We start from the raw sequence: 20,436 nt of genomic DNA, 5'->3' as shown, positions 1-20,436 counted from the left end.
CTTGACTATTCTTCCACTTTTAGGGTTAACACTTGCAAAGGTAAAACATGCATGGATCACTGTAAAAATTATCTTACATGCATACTCTGAATCAGACTTTCAAAGTTGAATAATAAAGTGCCATAATTAGCATTATATGTAAAATAGAGTTATTTAACTTGATATTTTAAGCAAGTTTGATAGTTAGGAGCACCTGTCTAAAAGATCAGTACAATACATAAAGTACTTGTTGTGATATTGGCTTTTTTACATGCAAAACCTTATTCAATTTATATTTTATATGCAAAAATGTTTTCAAACTGTAATAGTAATGTAGGTTGAATAGTATAAAGTCTCAATGCAATACATCAAGTAGTTACTAAGACATTAACCTATGCAAAAAACATAACCAGAATTTCTAAGTCGAATAATAATGGGCTATAATTTCTATAACATGCAAAAAAGAGTTATCTAACTTCATTTATAAAGTAGGTTTGATAGTTTGGAACACATGTTAAATGTTTCAATGCAATACATGATGTTTTTTTTGAGATGATGACTTAAAGGGGTTAACATGCAAAACCTTAACCATGGTATTCAGATGCCAATGCTGATACCACCTCCGATGCTTAGGTGGGTAGTATAGCTCTCCTTATTATTTGAGTAGTCGAGCTAATACAATACCCGAATATGTAAATCAATGAAAAACACTGTTACCAACCTTTTCTTGAAGTTGTTGATCACAGCCTGGTGGTGCATGTCCTGTGAAGGTGATGGAAGAGATGAGGAAGAGTCGGACTTCTCCCCAGTAGTGTACGTGGCCCTCTTCACCCTGTTAGCTAACTCGTAACTGCAAAGTGGGATAACAAAAATATATATGATTTTGTTTAGACTATATATATATATATATGTCCAAAACAGGAAAGGTGGCTAACATTACATGGCTGGCTAGTTCACTAGAGAAATATGGAGTGCTAATTACTGTCTCCTTACAAGCAAAATATTTCAACCACAAGCTGCCTGGAAGTGGTAATAGGACTTAAAAAATGGTGAAATATTTTGAACAATGATAACCTGGAGCTTCAGTAACAGTTCTTCTGCTTTGCTTTTGACCTTTGGAAAATATTTAAACATTTGTCTGCACTTCTTTAAGTCTTTTGGTCAGTGGTAACCTGGCCAGTTAGGTAACCCAGTAACAAAATTGTTATATGAAAACAACACAACGTTAGACATACCCCTGTTGTATGGTGATGGTGTTGAACACGCTCTCTTCTTCACCGTAATCCTCATCTTCATCCTCCGAGTCCAACATCCGCTGAAGTTCTGCTGCCATTCGCTCTGAAAACATATGCTTCAAACTTCTTGACATGTTCCAAGAATCCTTAAGCACTGTCTTAACCACACGCTAGTTATTGAACGTTGCCCTTGACAACCTAGTTCAAAACCTTTCCTTCACCTTATCAATCGGAATTGAAATGTTACACTCATGAAAAGCGCATAATTTCAATAACCAAGATTCAGTGTGAAGGAACAATTACAAATCTAACCTCATTGAACCAAAACCTTGATTTGTTGAATAAAAGTCTGTAATAACTCTTGTTAGTTTATGAACAAGAGCTCTAGGTATGTATGTGGTCTGGAATGAAAATCTACATTATCTAGATATAAATGAAATTCCTTGCTTGTTTGTGCCCGATTGAGATTATTTTGAAAACAAACAGTACAGCCTTAGGTGAAAGAAAAAAATTGTGATAAAAGTCTTTTACATGTTAAACTGTACAAAATTATTCTGAGAATGTTTTTACTTTCATGCAATCTATTTTGTTATAACTAAGAAATCTGCTTGTCTGAAAACTTACACATTATGATGAAGCAGTAATAGAATGATGCTAGTTCCATCACCAGTTACACAAAAGCTACTTTCTTTGTGTCGGGGAAGGTATAGTATGATTTTGGAAATAGGAGTTTAACAATTTGATTTATTTGAAAAATCAACCAAGAAATACTTTTATACTGTTCTTTATTAAAAAAAAAATGCTATCAAAAAATTCAATGCTGATATAATAATGTGAAAAAGTTAATAAGCTAAAAATGACAGGAAATTGCATTGATTTTTCTAAATAAGCACAAAATGCTAGCTTTTGCTGGTAAGGCCAATATAAATCAATTGCTAGATTTTCATCTGATTTTCTTTTTAAATGGGGGGGGGGTCTTAGATCAGTGTTTCACTGTTGATCAGTGTTCATGCTCTTTCTAATTGCTTAAGAGACCATATACAAGTGTTTCTAGACTAGCCACAAACATGATGAAAACTATTCTTGTTTTCTATGCACCAGTCAATTGTAACCATGGCCATCCCCCCCCCCCCCGGTCCGGGGGTATACCGGGGATAGCCGGGGAAAAGGGCTGTTATTTTACTGTTCAGGTGCCCCCGCAGGGCCGGGTGACCGCGGTGGTTTTGTCATAGGGCCAAATTTAATGGAGATTGGGCCTTATATAGAGTCTCTGGGGTGCGGAGGCATTTGGCCGGGGTTTAATCATCAGTTCGTCCCCGCAGGGCGGGGATTTTACCCGGGGTTGGCTGGACCGTAAGTCAAAGTCCTGGCTATTCCCCGGACCTGGGGGGCTGTGGTTACAATTGACTGGTGCATTACATGTGAATGTACATGTAGGTATGAACAATTGTAATTACCGGACAGTACTTCAGGGCTGGTACGTAAATACAGACTCTATTGTATCATTTTTACTGGAGTCAATAAGGGGTGGCAGAAGAAAGAGGGGGCAAGCGGGGATGAAAATCTAGCAATCAATTTATAGTAGCCTAAATCTGAATGCTTAATAAACTTATCACCTAAAAAATACAAAAATAGATACCCTTTTGTTTTCCTAAAAGAAAATAGAAAGCAAAATTATTCATGCACTGTCTAGCAATTGCAACTCCTGCAAACTAAGACACTTTATTCTTGTCAGAAAAAAGGAGTATTAAAGAAATAGAATGCTGCTTATCAGATGTGTAGACTGTCGAGAGCGACCATGTTTTCCAGTATAGGTCAACATGACCTTTGCCCTATTGACTCCATCATAAATAGAGGTCATCTGCAGACAATGACCAATGTGTGTACCAAGTTTGAAGGCTATATGAAAGTTTTAATGCTGATAAAACCGATGACAAACAAAGTAAATGTAACTCACAGTATCAGCACAGCTTTGCAGGTGACATAATAAAAACGTCTCGGCTCAAAATGATAATGGCCTAACATACGTGTAGTTATGGAAGGATTACCAGATTCTGATTCCAAATTGAATAACTATTAAACTGTCTTTTTAAAGAGCAACTTAGGCTTGAATGAGAGCTCGAAGAGCAAGCACCAATGCTGGTCTCTTGATTTTCTGTTAAAAAAGGGCATAACTAAATCATTATAAAAGCAAGATTCATTTGCTATGCTGTTCTTGTGCATATTGTCTCTTGCAACATGTGAACCAAATTTCTTAACCTTTTTTTGTTTTGATCTTTCTGCATCCACACGAGAAAAATGACAGAAGGGACTATTCCAAGACTATCACAATTCCCTTTTCAAAAAAAAATGTGAAGCTTATGAAACACTCAACAATTCTCTTCTTAATAATTACATAAGTTCTCTGTTCATGTAACACTAACTATCGGCATGCATTACATCCTGCTACTGGATACTTCCAAACACTTACCCATATTTTTTGCTCGTGTAGACTTGGTATCGTCTTGCCTGAGTGCGTCCGGCTGTATTTTTGCATATTCCTCCTTGGTCACGCTCATGTAGAAACAGAAATCGGAGCCCTTGAGTATGTAGCTGGGCCCGGGGTTGAGTTGGAGATGAGGCTCGTCAACAGTTGTGTCAAGTATGGCCACAAGCGATATGCCAAACCTGAAATTGGTAGACAATATTACATGTTAAGGGGTCACCTACCAACCTCATAAGGTATATATCACGTTATTATCCTGTTAACATTGGTCAATTTATGGGAAATGTTTCATTTATTCATCGGAATTGGAAAAAAAATTGGTACAATATAAAGATAAGTGACCCAATAAGGAAAATTATGGAGCATAGACATGTGAAAAAGATATATGAAACAGACATGTGAAATAGAGATATGAAACAGATGTATCAAACAGACATATGAAATTGTGATATGATAAACACATAAGAAATAGAGATGAAAAACAAAGATGTGATATAGAGATATGAAATAGACATGTGAAATAGAGTGATATGAAAAATCATGTGAAATAGAAGTAGGAAAGTTATGTGAAATAGAGATATGAAATAGACATAACTTTAATGTTATATAGACATGAATTAGAAAGACATGAAATAGAAAGGTATGACATAAACAACTGAAATAGACATATAAAATAAAGATATATGAAATAGACATGTGAAACAGAGATAAGAAATAGATATATGAAATACAGATATGAAATAGAGAGATTTGTGAAAAAGACATTCGAAATTGAAATGTGAAAAAAAGATATGATATGAATAGAGATAAAACAGACATATGAAATAGATGTTTGAAACAGAGATAATTTATGATTAGACATGTGTAATTGACATTTGAAATCACGATGTGAAATATGGATATAAAATGTGAAATAGACAAGGAAAGAGATATATTATGACAAAAATATATAATTTCTCTCCAGCTTACCTCTGATGCGCCTCAGCAGAAGCCGTAGTGAAAGATTTTCCCACATAACTGCTGAAAAAGAGACTCCGCTCCAGCTGTATGTGGTAGATCTCGTTACCAGAGTGACGACCGTATGTCTGCTGCCATTGGTCTGTTGCCAGCTCGCCTTCACTGTGATTGGAGAAAAAAGAAGGCAATGTACATTATTTTGTCATAAAATTAAACAAAAAGTGGATGGACTTTATTTCGTTGGAATTTAATCAGGAGTTTCCATTAATAGATAAGAAGATTCAGCTTGCAGAGTCCATAAATAGAACTGAAGACTTATTTAAATTAAGTATTGAAACATGAGCGAAAAGTTTTTTAATATACAATCCTGAATACACAGTTTGTGTTCAATTTTTCCAATTTATTTCAGTCTCTATTTCCTCCATTTGTTTCAGTCTCTATTTTCGCAATTTATTTCAGTCTCTATATTCCCCTATTTATTTTAGAGTCCATTTTTCCGAATCCATCCAAGTCTCTATTTATCCCCATTTATTTTAGTCTCTATTTTTCCAAATTTATTTCAGTCTCTATTTTCCCCATTTATTTCGTTCTATATTCCTCCCCCATCCCCATTTATTTCAGTATCTATTTTTCCCCATTTATTTCAGTCTCTCTTTGCCCCCTCCCAATTATTTTATTTATGTAAATATCATGATTGTTCTTTACTTATGAATTTAAAATTAATTCAAGGCCATTCAATTTTATGTATAGAAACTTGTAAAAGGAGTTGATTCTCTTTAATTATTATTATTATTATTATTATTATTATTATTACGGCCCATATAATTTTTTTCAAGTGGCACATATTTCTTCAACATCATTTCCTTATTCAAAAATATATTTGACTATGCTCTTATATTAAGTAATTTGTAAAATACAATAAATATTTAATATACAGTGGGTTCAGCCATAATTATATATTATATATTTGTTATATTGTGAAGGTATAGTTATGATTAATATAATTGTACATAACGCGAAAATATTCTGAAACTGAATACATACAAATATATTATTAGATAAACATAAGTTCCCGCACAGAAAATTACAAGCATAGAGTTGTAAGAGAAGGACAAGATATTACCGGTAATGCTTAACAATCATTTAATATCTTAAAATGAATGATTACAAACCAAATCAAATTTCCGATTAAAAGCAATTTTTCCCCAATCATTATCATCTGACTAGAATGGCTATATACTAACTGATTATATATGATTTTTAATGCCTTTATTGTTAGACTAATAATAAACAGCCTAAAGAAGTGCTGAACATGTGGAAGGCTTTTTTTCCTTGCAAAGAGCTGAAAATGAACATCATGAATAGCAACATAAAGGCATTAGAAGCAGCTGTGAAATTACAATGGTCAATTTGCAACAAGAGAGGTTCATTATATATGGGTGCGCAATATGCATTAAACACAATCTTGTACAAGCAGGAACGGTCAATAGTACCATAAGCATAAACAAAGCACTAAGTATAAACAATAACAGAAACTATAGTCAGCAGGAGGGTAGATATAAGTAAGATTTTTGAGTCTGATTTCCACATCAGTTTAAGAGAGATTTTTGAGTCTGATGTCAAAAATCGGTTTAAGTGATTTTGTTGAGTCTGATGTCAAAATCGGTTTGTCTGATTTTTTAAACTGATTTTTGAGTCTGATTTCAAAATTGGTTCAAGTCCGATTTCGAAATCATACTCAAACACCTCCCTTAAACCATCCTGGACTCACTTTACATGTACCTCCCTGCTAAAGATTGCTTTAAATTTGCTAGGTTCTTTTCACTTTTTTTATTATTTAGGCATAATTAAGCGACACAATGATATAAATGGCTTCCATATACAAAGCAGGATATTCATTCAATGTCTATTTTCTAACACATTCTGAATTTACAAAATAGTGGAAATACAAATATTAGCAAAATCAAAACAATCTTCAATAAACAGCCAAACAAAAATGACAAATAACCAGACGCCAGTTGTCAAGGTTTTTTTTTAGATTGAACGAAAAAATAATTAAATTCCACATGTAAATAATAGGTTTGTCCAATCATAAAAAGTGTTTAAAATAAGTCAATAATGAAGGACCATACAGTTACAACAAAACAGTTAAATGGGCACTGGCTTATCATGCAGTCAACAGACTTAAGTGTTACAGAAGAGTGCTGCATTCTGTCCCTCCTCTTTCCATCCTGACCCCCCAATAACGATTTCTTACATGTTCTGTCAAAATCATAATATTCAAATTCTCCTGACCCTGATACAATGTGACCTTATCTGTCCCCTAGATCTGCAGCAACCTGTCCTTTATTAACCTGGCTTAAACCCTAATTCACCATTTAAATAGTCTGTCTTTTTTTAACGACTATCAGTTAATTTTGATCCTTTTTTCCATTTTTTAATTTACTCATTTCTCAACCTTGGACAAAAAAACCTTAAGACAAATAACAAGACTCTACTTCATACAATCTGGCACATGACTATTAATCATAGTTTGTACAGGAGCAGTTCATTTGATATCTAACAGGCTTAACGCAAAACAAATCATAACTCCTTATTCTATACTGAGTTACACCTGTCTTACGCTGAGCCCGCTTTACATGTAATACAAGGCAACATCACAACACAAAGACAAACAACAGGGTCAAGTTATATGCTAACACTATAACACATAACAACAAGAAACAGAGGTCAAGAAGGCTGCTTATAAAACAATTCTTGTTCATCCCTTTTTGACCTGAACGAAAATAACCCCTGACCCCTGAAACATCCTATTGCCTTATCTCAACATCAATGTTTTATCTCTGAAAAATGTCTCTTATCATTAATTGGTGTTTTCTTCTTTTTTTACTTCTTTTTTGAGGGGGAGGGGGAGGGAGGGGAGACATAGGCAAGGCTTGTTTTGACTAATTACAAACAATTTCAGAGAATGGTTGAAAATGGAAAGAAAAAGAATTGTTTTGTAAGGTAACCAGTCAGTTACTTAGTATTGTCAGCATTAGTTCTGGACCTGCGCATTGGAAAGATTAAGTTTCGTGAACGATGATGATGATGACGACGATGACGACAACGATGATGATGACGACAATGTGATGATGATCATGATCATGATGATGTTGATGAAACAAAAGAGGCATAGCTGATGTGAGAGTCATTTGTGTGAAACTGCACAGTCAATTAATTTATTATCTTCCATGGCCGATAGTGCAAGATAGTTTCTCCTGACCTGAGCATAGGGTGTTTTGCAGAAGCAAGGTTTACCAAGTTTCCGTAGAACACCCTGCATGAGTGTTGGGATGAACCTATCTTACACGAGTGGCCATGGTACATGCTTTTTTTCAATCACTTGACAGGCATTTACGACTTTAATGCATTGCAGTAAAAGGTTAAAGGGGCTAGACACCAGATGGTCCCATAATTGGCAAACACAGTATTTCTACAAGACAAGGCTACAGTTGTTAATATTCGTACGATAATACAACATTTTACATGATGAAAAGAATATTTTGTTGCTGTCTCAGCTGAGTTTACCCGTTTAAAAATAGCACATTATGGTTTCCCAGTTCATAGTTTGTATATTTAGCATGTGAAAGTTATGTGATTAGTACAGAAACATATACTGACACTTTTTATAAATTAACTAGGATTTACATGGTAGACACACCCAGTATATTTCGAACTGGAAAAATACGGCAAAAACTGCGAAAGAAATAATCAAGCATGTACTGTAAGAGATGTGATACATCAGTTATTAAGATTGAATGCTTTGTACACAACAATATCAATTTTATGTAAGTTTTTTACAATTTCCTTATATTCTTGCAATTGCTTCATCTGGTGTCTTAAGTCTCTTTAGATTGATTGGAAATGTTCAAAATTTTCTAGATATTTTTTATTTGTTTGTAAATGTGTATTGTTGGTAATGCCAGCTATGCCACTGAACAATTTAATGAAGATGAAGTATGTTTCACACAATAAAAATGAATTATTCCATGCTAACTAGAACACTAAATGTCTATGATATCTCCCTTAACTATATGCATTTTTATCGCAATATTTTGTTTATTTTTTCAACATTGTTTTTTTGCTGCATAACAGAAATACAAAAAATTCAGCATTCAAGTAGTTTATGCCATTTCATTAGAAACCTAAATTGAAAGTCTGTGTTCTAAGCCAGTTTGGAATATGTAATTTGTAAAGCAAGCATTAAATAAAAATGTACAATGATATAAAAAGAAATTACATTAGTGAAGCGTGAACTTTAAAACAGACCTGATATGATATTTACGAACAATGTCACTAGAATGGTATTTTGAATGATAATTAAAACAATAAAACATCCCATTCTCAATGCAATCCAACAAGGCAGAAGCAAAAAATATCAAATTAAACACCTAGGTCCATGTTATCAACATTTGTAATTTTGTAAAGGTTCGAGGTTACTGGAATGTCTTTACCAAAATAAATGGTTTAAAGTGATGCATGTCGCATGACCATTTTACTTTTGTAAATGCATACAAATAATCCTTAAACCTGCTTGGTGGTCGAGATTATATTTTGTCTATCAACCCAGCCCCTGTTTAAAACATACCAATTCACCTGATTTAAATCAATAAAAGCTGACTGCCGACTTACCAAATAACTTTACAGCAGATTTGAAAACTATTGCCATTTTGTTGAACAAAATATAATTTTGACCACTTATGTGTAGTAAGTGTATCTATTTCAAAGTTAAAGATGCATTCGTCAGCTTAACTATAATCAACTTGATTTTTCAAGCAAAACAATCAAATTATTTTGTAACACAGACTTTATATCTTACCAAAAATCATGGTCTTTCAATAGTATGTTGTACGCATGTTGATAAAGTATGCATGTTGATAAAGTATGCATGTTGATAAAGTATGCATGTTGATAAAGTATGCATGTTGATAAAGTATGCATGTTGATAAATGGACCTTCAATATTACAAAACAAATTATATTTCACTATTAATTTGAAAGCAAACTCTGATTTAAAGATCCAATAACAAATAAATAACAAATTTAAAACAACAACACAAAAACAACAAAGACAACTATACTGGGAATGTTCACACTTTACGGTTATATGTTTGCATCAAAATGCTTTAATAAATACTCAAAACCATAACGTAAAAACGCAATCTACAAAAACCAGGCCTCTGGCGTAAATGATTACAACATTTAATTATAATAACAAAACTCACTCTGGTGTAAACATTTTTACAGAAGGAAAGGATTTCTGGCCCATGACAGGAAAAATGCTGTTTTGTTTTATGCATGTTTTTTTTTTAAGCCGAATTGCCCTCATATTTTATGGAGGCATCACTTTTTTAAATCACTAAACAGCAAGTGGCCGATTCTAATTTGAACAGAATTTTGAAAATTCAAGCCGAAAAATAATTCAACTTTCAATAGCCTTACTTTAATATACTCTTTTTGAAAACAGCACATTCCTTCTTATTTTTATAGCTCTTAAGTTTTTGTTTTTTTGGTGATGTTTTATTATTGCATAACAAGCTTTTTTTTTATTTTCACTCTCAGACTTTTATATGCAAAACATAAACGAGTCCCTTACAAAAATCGAAAAAAAACTTTAAGATAGAAAACATGTTTTGGAAGTTCTGCAGCTGTTTTATTTTTTGAACACACTCTATAAGACAAGGTGAATAATTTAATCAGGCATAAAACAGCATCTTACTGCATGGTCTAGAATCTGGAGTAAATGTCAACATTGCCATGGCAACAAGATTGCATACCTGCGAATGGTTCCTTCTATCGAACCTTTCCCATACCTATGGCAACGAGACAAATCATAAAACAAGGTTGAGTTAAGTGTGGAGATGAATGGTTACATGAAATTGTGACAAACTGCAGAAAAGATGTAACAATATCAAAAATGATAGTGTTGAACTCAAAATTCACTCTCAAGGCGATCCTGTTCACGGAGACCCGATCAACACTTTTTTCTGTGGATTTGTTGGTATGGAACCTAATAATATCTTGATAATAAACAATTGTGCAGCACATTCTGTATTTTACTGTAGACAGTTATCAGTTCTTTTCCACAGAAAATGATTAAAATTATTGCCTGCTGACTATAGCTCATATAAGTTTATTCCCAAATGAATTCAGATCGATTTCAGAAAGATCTCGAAATTTATATTTCAAAACTGAAATCATATTTAACATGATTTTTCACATAATATTTCTGCTGGTTCACTGTAGTCAACTGTTTCAGGTCATCCTTAGTTCACCTATGCTAATTCCAATGACCTTTATCCCTGTGATTTTCATAGGATTATTGAACTTTTGATTATCTACAGTTAATAAATTAGCATACAGTTGTTCTAAACAATTTGATCGTCAACAACAACAAAAAAATAAAAAATGTTTGGAAAAATTTAATTTTGCTAATCAGCTTTAACTAAATCGATAATGAAACCTCAGCAAAAAAGCATCGAGGAAAAGAGCGCAGCAGAGCAAATGCCAAAACCCTAAACTGTTGTTTCTGTCAAGGAGAGGCATAACTGGATAATTATTAAAGCGCGAGTTATGGGCTGTGCTATACATGAGTGTATTGTCACTGGCAGCGAGTGTACTATGTTATAAATATCTGGAACTTTTTTTTGAAAAATGTTTGAATTTTTAATTCAACAGCGATAATGAAACCAATGTATCTCAATACCGTGACTTTTTTCCTTGAAATAAACGAAAAAGAAGCACTATAATATTGTACATGTATGTGCATGTTTCAAAATGGCTGCTCTAAAAATAGTGAACAAAAGCAAAAATCAGAATTTTGCAAAAAGATTCATATTTTGTAAAAGGCAATTGTGATCCAGGCGTAACTGACATGACGCTAAAATGGATAAGCTCGGAGATTCATAAATACCAGCTTGGTTCAAAACAAGCATGAATGATGGTTGTCCGGTTAGCGCAGTGGTTAGTGCACTCGCTGGTCACCTAGGCGACCCGGTTTCGATTCCCGGTCTGGGCGCATGTGAATGTGAGTTTAGTTTGTGGTCACCAAGCCGGACAAGTGGGTTTCCTTTGAGTACTCCAGTTTCCACCCACAACACAAGACCACACTCTCGCGCAACATCGTGCCAATGAGAGTGATTAATATAAGTAGCAATAGCTTGTTTCACAATTGCTGTAAAATTAAATTGGTTTAAACTTAGAATGAAGACAACCTCACTTACATTTCTTTTTCAAGGGTGACTAGTAAATCTCTTCAGTTTAACAGTTATGAATATTGATATATTAGTGGTTCACAGTCATCATTATTTACTTTCAGATCTCTACTTCTCTGAAGATTTCATGGCAACCTGTATAATCTGTTCCACTTTGAGACAACCTCGTGTTATTGACATATAACATCATATCACAAAATGTTTCATGTTTAAAAGTTAGCAACAATGCGGTCCAATGTTGTTAGCAGGATCGTTATAATTTTTTAAAGTAAAAGATTTTACGACATGTTGATATAAAAAAAAGCACAACTGACACAGTTGTCACAAAATTTGTTAGGAGTACTGCCGATGGCATGTGTCCATGAAACGTCCAGAGCAGTAAAGATTCATGACATTCTGATGTAGGCCTGAAAGATCGGCCCAATGTAACTTAAACAACAAATACCATATTTATTCCATTCAAACAACTAACAACATGAGATGAAGACATAATTACATAATAAGCTATGTTACTGATGCATTGTGAAGAAATGACATGGGTTTTTTAACTGAATTCCTGCCATATAATTATCAATCATTTTAGAAACAATCAATCAGAATGTAACTATTTATAGATTTCAGCCCAGAATAAGCCCGAATGACAACACTGCATAAACTGGGTTCCTCGTCATGTAATTGTTATACTTTTCTCTAATTTGTAATATCAAACATCGGGCTTATGAAGGTAACTTCCACAATGTGTATCATTATATTGATAAAGCCAAGCAGCAATAGCTGCAAGAAAAAATATGTTTCTCAAATTAAGCCTATTCATGATGCACACTTAAAGATGCACTCTTACTCCCACGTAAGATTTACCACAATTAATACAATTGTTTTGATATACCTAAAAGGATGATTAAATGTTGAAAACAATGGTTCTTATGAAGGATAAAGAGTCTAATTTGAAAGACAGGTGCAGAAAACATGGTATTTCTACCTTATGAGACTATAGTAGATCACAGTAAATCTTTTAGCACTCACCAATCATTTAATATTTTTGCGTTTTCAGATATTAATAAATAGACGGTCACAATTTGTTATCAGTAATTGATATTGTCCATAAATGCATTATTTAGTAAAAAGTTAAAGGTTAATCACTCAAAATTTATGTTTGTTATACATGTGTATGTATCGATTTTAAATATGTGAATCACTCGTATATGTCGGAGAATATCTTTGTTTTTAAACAGCACTAAATGTTTGTAAAATGGTTATTATTTACCGAGTTTAAAAACAACAACACACACTGTGAATAAGAAGTGAAAACAAATGTGAATCTAAGAGCCTCCTAACAGAAACTCTATTCTACAATGGGCAATAACTCTACCAATGAAAATGCTGCACTTACAATCCGCCAGACGTGTGAACCAGCAGCGATACAAGGGTAGATAATCCAGGATACAGACAGTTGTTCGCCAATAACGCATATTTGAATTCATCTTCACAAACGACATGTTCTGAAAAAGAGGAAGGAAAATTAGTGGAATGTAGCCTTTCATTAATTTGCCTGACTTAACAAGCTAAGAAACAATAGTTTACAGTCAAGGACTCAGACAGTTCTTTGTCAATAACGCATATTTGAATTCATATTCATATGCAACATGTTCTGGAAAGAAGGAAGCAGAATTAGTGGGATGTAACCTTGTTGTTTTACAGTTTATCAATAACTAGTGTTCGTGGCCGTAATATAATTTCTGGTAAATGACTTCAAAAGGTTCAGGAGATATTCCAATTGTCAATATAGATTAACTACAAACAAATTAATATCTTCTTTTCTGGCTTAATAGACTCCGATTCTTTAGAACTCACTACCTATTTAATATTTTAATATATATATGGAAAGATTAAAGTCATATTCTAAAAGGTTAAATGCCTTTAATTTTGTTAATTTTAAAACAAAACATCCCTAGGAAGATAAAAAATATTAACAAGTAGGCAAAATACAACCAAACTAGGTTTTCAATGATTCAAGTCAAGTCAAATAAATTTTATTTATAAGTCGGAGCATTAACAATAAAACACAAGCTATGCAGAGCTTTTGATACTGACTACTAATGATTGACAGAACAACTTCAGCTTTCATTGCGAGATTCAGTTTCAACTGTTTATATATTCAGTAACAGTGACCTTCACCTTGACCCCAGTGGCCCAAAATGCAATCCCATGAAAGGTTTCCATAAACTCTTCCTAAATACCAAGTACAGCAAATACATGTCAACCCTAACTTAAGTTATTCATTTTCAATTGTTTTTCCATTTTTAGTAACAGTGACCTTGACATTGTCCCCATGGATTCCAAAATGCAATTCCATGAAAGGTCTCCATAAACTCTTCATAAAAATCATGTTAAGTTTAGATACAACCACCCCAACGAAAGTAATTCAGTTTTAACAGTTTTTATATCTTTAGTAACAGTGACCTTGGGCTTGATCCTAGGGGCCCAAACGCAATCCCATGAAAGGTCACCATAAACTCTTTCTATATTCAAAGTTTGGTCAAGATATGTCAACCCTTATAAAAGTTATTAAGTTTCATAGGTAAGTTTGATGTTGAATGCCAGGACACCCAAACAAGGACATACGTCATTCACTCTTCGAAGGGTTCACTATGAGAAAACCTGGTTAAAGCCTAGCTACAACAACAAGTAGCTATGGTACCGCATGGCTATTCCAGTTTAACTTTGTGCTGCATGGCTATTCAAGTATAGTGCGGTTTGGCTATTCAAGTTAACTATCAAGAAAGTTTCATTTTCAAATCAAAATCAATCTTTCGTACCTGCAAACTTGACGTGGATTTTGTTCTCCGGTTTAAAAAGCTGGATGTACTGTTTACACTTTGGAGCAAAGTCCTTCACAGCCCATGACCTCAATATCGTGTGCTGGTCCTATAAAGTATAACAATAAGTAAATTTATCAACCGCAAAAGAAAAAAACTGGATATACTCTTAGCTCTTTCCAGCAAAATATTTGACGGCCGATGGCCTCCACAAGTGTTTTGATCCTATAAAAAACACCATGATCAACAAATCAAATAATAAAAGGTGAAATATCACAGAAAAAGTCTGATGTTATACATATTGGAGCTTCTGAGCAAAACCCTTCACTGAGTGAAGGAGCGAAACCCTTTCCCAAGCAAAACCCTTCACCGAGGGAAAAAGCAAAACCCTTCCCCAAGCGAAACACGTCGCCGAACGAAAAAGCAAAACCCTTCCCCACAGCAAAACCCCTTCAACAAGCGGAACCTTCACAGACTGAAAACCTTCTCTGAGTAAGTCCCTTAACATGATCTTCCCGTCGCATGACCTTGTGTGCTGCTTGCTCATAGCAAAGATAATAAGGAATATATAAAAGGCCAAAGATCAGAGTAAAAGCTGCATGGTTATATTGTTTACACTTCGGGACAAGGTCTTTCACCATACATGATCTCAAAATTGTGTGCTGATCCTAGAATAGACAGTTATAACAGTGATAACATTAAGTGGCAAAAAGGTCAGAGTAGTGGTTATAATTGGTGCAAAGGTCCTATGCTAATCCTGCAAAAAGTGAAGGCATTGGACAATGTCCTATGCATTATTCTAGGTTTTAATTTAAGGTTGAATATTAACTTTAATCGTTTAATACAACATTACGCATGCTTTATTGAGATTAAGTTAACAGAGTGCCAACAAAACATACATAGTCATCAGGAAATTAGCCTTTGAAACAAACACTTACAGCTTGTGTCCTGTCTTTGATGTAACGAGGTGCGAGAATAAAGCAGGCCTCTGCGCTGGCTATACGACACCGTTTCAGGTCCGTATCTTTGAGAACGGATCCCCGCATGTACACGACGCGCTGCGACCATTTTGGGTCCTTCAGGATCACTTGCATGTTCACATCCATTAGTTCCGAGGCCATCAAGACCACAACATGTTCCTGAACAAATATTGTTATGTTATTTAATGCAAAACAACAACTTTACCCACTTGCATTCAATATCACTTTAGCTACTATGACTCATTTCATGGAACTGTTTATTTACACAGATATGTGTTCATACAAGGACATATCATCTTTAAACATTTAGCAGTCTAAGTGAAAGCAGCTTAAAAAATAATTCATGAGATTTTATTTCTAATTCACAATAAAACTAAATCAAACTACAAACTCGCAAACCAAACACATATTTTTTTTTATCCTGTAAACCAGCAATAACACAAAAATATACAGTCACCATTTTCAGAATCAGATCACTTCTAATTCTTACCTCTAGTTTTGGATGAGCATAAAACTCGAGCAAGAAGTCCATGACAGTGTCTGTCTGTAGGGTACGCGAGACAACGACCACATGTTTACACCCTGCCGCGCGTCGTTCACTGTATTCACTGCCAAACTTCATACGCTCCGCGATCGTGGAGGCTATCATCTGGATCTGTGACCACAAGGAAATAGTTTGGGTTGGAACAGTTTTATTTCCACTCATTGTGATGAAAGCTGAGAGCTTGTAGAACCAAGCTGAAGTATTTTTCCTGGTAGAAACCAGCATTAGAGTAATGGTTAAAAAACAAAGAGAAATTGCTCCAGAATGGTCTTGAACCGATGACCTCTTAGGTGATAGGCAGTCCTCAATACCGAAGGACTGACAGATTGGTAGTTTTCACATTTTTTTTTTAATTTTTGTCTCAGAATCAGCTGATTTTGAAATCATTGAATTCACGTCAGTCATATAAGATATCTTACACTAGAACAGATTTCAGTCGTTTGAAAAATGGACAAATTTTTTATATTTTCTAAAGCATTAGTAACACTTTTAGCCATAAAACATCAATTTTCGACCATGAATATGAAAAACTGCGATCTTAAGTCAGCCGTTTAATATCACTGGTGTTAAGACATTTACATAAAAAAGGCTCGTAGCAAGACAAAATTTAAGAAAAGTTGTGAAAACGGTATCTGAGAGAGTGCAGCTTTACAGGCAAGAGTTTCAAAATATAAACAATTCAATACCATGCTAGCACTCGTACATTTTTCTCAGTCAGACAATGATATGAAGACGAACCAAGGCTAAAAACAAAGGGCATAACTCAACAATTGTTAAATGAAGAGTAATGGGCCTTCCTATACATGTGTGTATTGTCTCTGGCAACATGTGTACCAAATTCCATTCAATCATCTTCAACAGTTTTTGAGTTAAGACCTAGCTAAAAGTTATAGTATGACAGTGACCACACTGCTTAAAAAGGTGCAAACAATGATCTTAAAGCTATAACAATACCTTGACTTGTTTTCTTCAAAATTTAGACAGGTAAAAATGTCTTACCTGCATCGGAATAAAGGCAAATGCTATACAGATCATTAGGATCATGAACACTTGCGACGGCCAGATATCGGGCGATATGTCCCCGTAACCCACAGTTGAGAACGTTACTATCACAAAATACACTGCGTCGAACATGTTGAGTTGAACCTCAGCACTGGCTCGCTGGATGTGCTGTATACCACAGATCCTGGAAAGGGAAGTTAGAAGCTCAAGATAGGAGCACTGCCAGTGGATGCCAATGGTTGCTAATATTTGTCAGGCTACCAATGGGTATGCTTAATATTTTAGATCCGTAACTGACTGAACTTGATTCATTGATGCCAGGTTTTTAAATGGGTTTTTTATCTGAAAGACTAAAATGGTCGTACAAAAAGCACAGCAGCATTTGAAGATAAATTTTGAAATACATCTTAAATGTTCATGATTACAACAACAGTGCAGCAGAGCAAACACAGAGGTTCCTCAGTGAAATGCGGTGAGAACTCATTTATTATCAAAGCTAAACTTATGGGCCTTCCTTGTGTTTTTTCTCTGGCAACATGTGTACCAAGTTTTATTTGAAAATATTTAAAAATAATTGAGTTATGGTGTAGGTTTAATTTTCAGCCCTACAATGCTGAAGACACCAAGCCTATCACAATGCCCTGATCATTTTTCATTGTAAACAGACAGGCTAAACCTGAGATAAAGTGGTAATAATAAGAAGTTTATGATACTTAAGACAATTCACAACACTTTATTCATCAAACAGATCTGAGAAACTACATGTATGTGTTTAGTGAAGATCAACAAAAATACAGACATGGTAAAGATCATCCAAAATATGAACAACAAAAATGTTAACATGATAAAGAAAGATCAACCAAACTTTGTCCATGTTAAAGATCAACAAAAATACTTACGTGGTAAAGATCATACAGAAAAGCGTGGCGATGAGAATCAGACACTGTTGAGAGAGTGTCACAGAAATAGTCTGGAATCGCTGTCTAGTACGATGCAGGTCATTCTGAAATACACGATATCATGTTTTTTACTGGATTCTTAAAATTAATCTTCATTTTTTTGGTTCAGAATTTTCACTCATTTGAATAAAAAATAAACCTTAACTCAAACAAGTATGCTGGAGTTTTGCAAAACTTTGAACACCAAAAAGGTATGGATAATTGCTTTCATGGAATATCAGCTATGCAAAACCTATATGCCTAACAAGGCAAAAACTATCAAAGGTTTACTTGCATATTAATGGTTAAGTTAATAATATCTATCAAGTGTTTGTGGTAAGAACCAGAAAATCAAACCCCAGGGCAAGTGTGGAAACTGGTAAAAGACTTCCCTAATGTCCCGTGTGCAACAATAATAAATCTTACCAGTAATCTATCAAGAGCTTTCTTCACAAGCCAACATGATAGAAATGACGGTACAAAAAGGTTCTGTAGCAGCGGAGGATAGCACAGCTGAAATGATAATGGTGCAATTACTTCAAACTGCATGAAAACATTCTGATAAGTTAAGCACCTTCTACAGTATTAAGAGGGTGGTGAAAGCAAAATGAGCAAATGGGCAAAATTGTGTTTAATTTGCTTTGATAAAATTTGAAAAGCTCCATGATCATCATGATTGTATGATATATTTTTTTGCATACCACAAGTGTGTCCATTAAACTTCCACACCAGTTAAGATTTGAAAATCAACAATGATGACGTTTACAATGCTGTTAACTTTAACAAAAATTGTGAACAATCTGCACTATGAGTATTAGGTTTAAGTCAATTTATTTAAGACTTCAGAAGACCAAAATAAATGCTGACTTTCTTAGTGTTGAGCACGAAATGCCTCTATATTGGCCAGAAGGCATGCAGAACTCTTACATAACTGACTTAAAAACACAAATAAAGCCTAAATGGAAAGCAGTCAGCTGTATCAGCTTGATAAAATTTTGGTTGCCAGAGCTCTTCTGAATAATTATATATGAATCTGTCAGACGATCCTATTGGTCGAGGCGTAAACCTGAACACTAATCTCACTTACTGTCACAATAAAAGGGACGGAGCTGAACACCTCCAGGATGAAGTTGGCTTGTAGAAACTGCTCACTTCTATTACCCTGCAAAATACATATAGATAAGGTTAAATCATACCGACATAATGAATAGTGACAGTTTGATTTTAACTTGAAACAGCAAAAAAATAGGATTTGTGTGATACCAATACATAAGGATTTCTTATTTATACAGAGTCTGTATTCAATCAACAACTTTGAATCTGAGTGTTTTGATTGGACCGTAATAATTGGCTAATAAAATGAATGAAATCACTCAGGCATGACTTAGGATAAAGATAAGAATTATATTAAATACGGCCCCTGGAGTCAAAGCCCCACACTTGTGTGTTTCGTAGACTCATCTTCTCAGAATGGGAATGCGATAAAAGATGAGTAATAAATGGTAAAATCTGTTATTTTGAACATGGCATTAATGATCTAAAAGCAATTGAATTTTAGAATAGAAATAAAATTTGTGTCATTCAAAGTCTTAACTTTTTTGGTAAATATAGGCCCTGTATTTAAATGCAGAAGACCAATGTGTGTTTGATGACAAAAACAAGGATTAAAAGTTATTTACATAAGCGTTAATACGCTTGTCTTCCAATCCATTTAGAATTATTTTATATAATTTTGAATTATTTGTATATTGTGCAGTCATTTTTGTGTATCCTTGAACTGATTAATATGTTTAAACAAATTAAACAAAACATTGATTCATTAGAGCTGGTGTCAAATGACCATAAATGTTGTTTTAGCACAAGTATCAAATGTTTATGTGCTTAGATCAAATTAACGACAAACTATGCTCTATGTTACTAAGTTCATCTACGAAAAGAGGCTGGCTATTTATCATAGGTAATTTATTAAATTAATTCCTTACTTCGTTCTGATTAATAATTCTACTAACTATTTGCATACTAAATCCGTCTGTCAATCATTCAATAAGCGTTCTCAAAAACAACAATTAACAAACAAATCTGCACATGCAAATACACTTACACAAACAGATTCACATTTATTTCTTAAAGCGATATTTAACATTAACTCACATTTAGATGGAAATACATTAGATGGAATAGGTCTCACACAACAATCTCCAATCACAAACAAAAATGAATATGCACAACAAGATTTCTTTAACAA

At 34.1% G+C, this 20,436-nt stretch overlaps 1 protein-coding gene across 7 annotated transcripts in view; it reads right to left on the bottom strand.

Moving 5' to 3' along the window:
* The window catches only part of LOC128205595 (potassium channel subfamily T member 2-like), an 83,968-nt gene that overhangs the window by 18,823 nt on the left and 44,709 nt on the right, over positions 1–20,436 (bottom strand). For 5 of the 7 annotated variants that reach the window (XM_052907327.1, XM_052907331.1, XM_052907332.1 and 2 more), the window contains 14 exons: positions 19,279–19,353; positions 18,618–18,704; positions 18,153–18,256; positions 17,251–17,437; positions 16,198–16,362; positions 15,666–15,866; positions 14,728–14,836; positions 13,302–13,410; positions 10,475–10,510; positions 8,968–8,994; positions 4,669–4,818; positions 3,685–3,881; positions 1,215–1,317; positions 701–829 (listed from right to left, as the gene is read on the bottom strand). In XM_052907327.1, the coding sequence (XP_052763287.1) occupies positions 701–829; positions 1,215–1,317; positions 3,685–3,881; positions 4,669–4,818; positions 8,968–8,994; positions 10,475–10,510; positions 13,302–13,410; positions 14,728–14,836; positions 15,666–15,866; positions 16,198–16,362; positions 17,251–17,437; positions 18,153–18,256; positions 18,618–18,704; positions 19,279–19,353 (1,679 nt within the window). The remainder of the gene's footprint in view (positions 1–700; positions 830–1,214; positions 1,318–3,684; positions 3,882–4,668; positions 4,819–8,967; positions 8,995–10,474; positions 10,511–13,301; positions 13,411–14,727; positions 14,837–15,665; positions 15,867–16,197; positions 16,363–17,250; positions 17,438–18,152; positions 18,257–18,617; positions 18,705–19,278; positions 19,354–20,436) is intronic. The other 2 variants (XM_052907328.1, XM_052907329.1) reach the window with 2 other exon arrangements.

This window comes from Mya arenaria, chromosome 10 (genome assembly GCF_026914265.1).
Source record: "Mya arenaria isolate MELC-2E11 chromosome 10, ASM2691426v1".
Classification (NCBI taxonomy): domain Eukaryota; kingdom Metazoa; phylum Mollusca; class Bivalvia; order Myida; family Myidae; genus Mya; species Mya arenaria.
The sequence above is the reverse complement of the archived record's forward strand: the minus strand, read 5'-3'. Positions and strand labels throughout refer to the sequence as shown.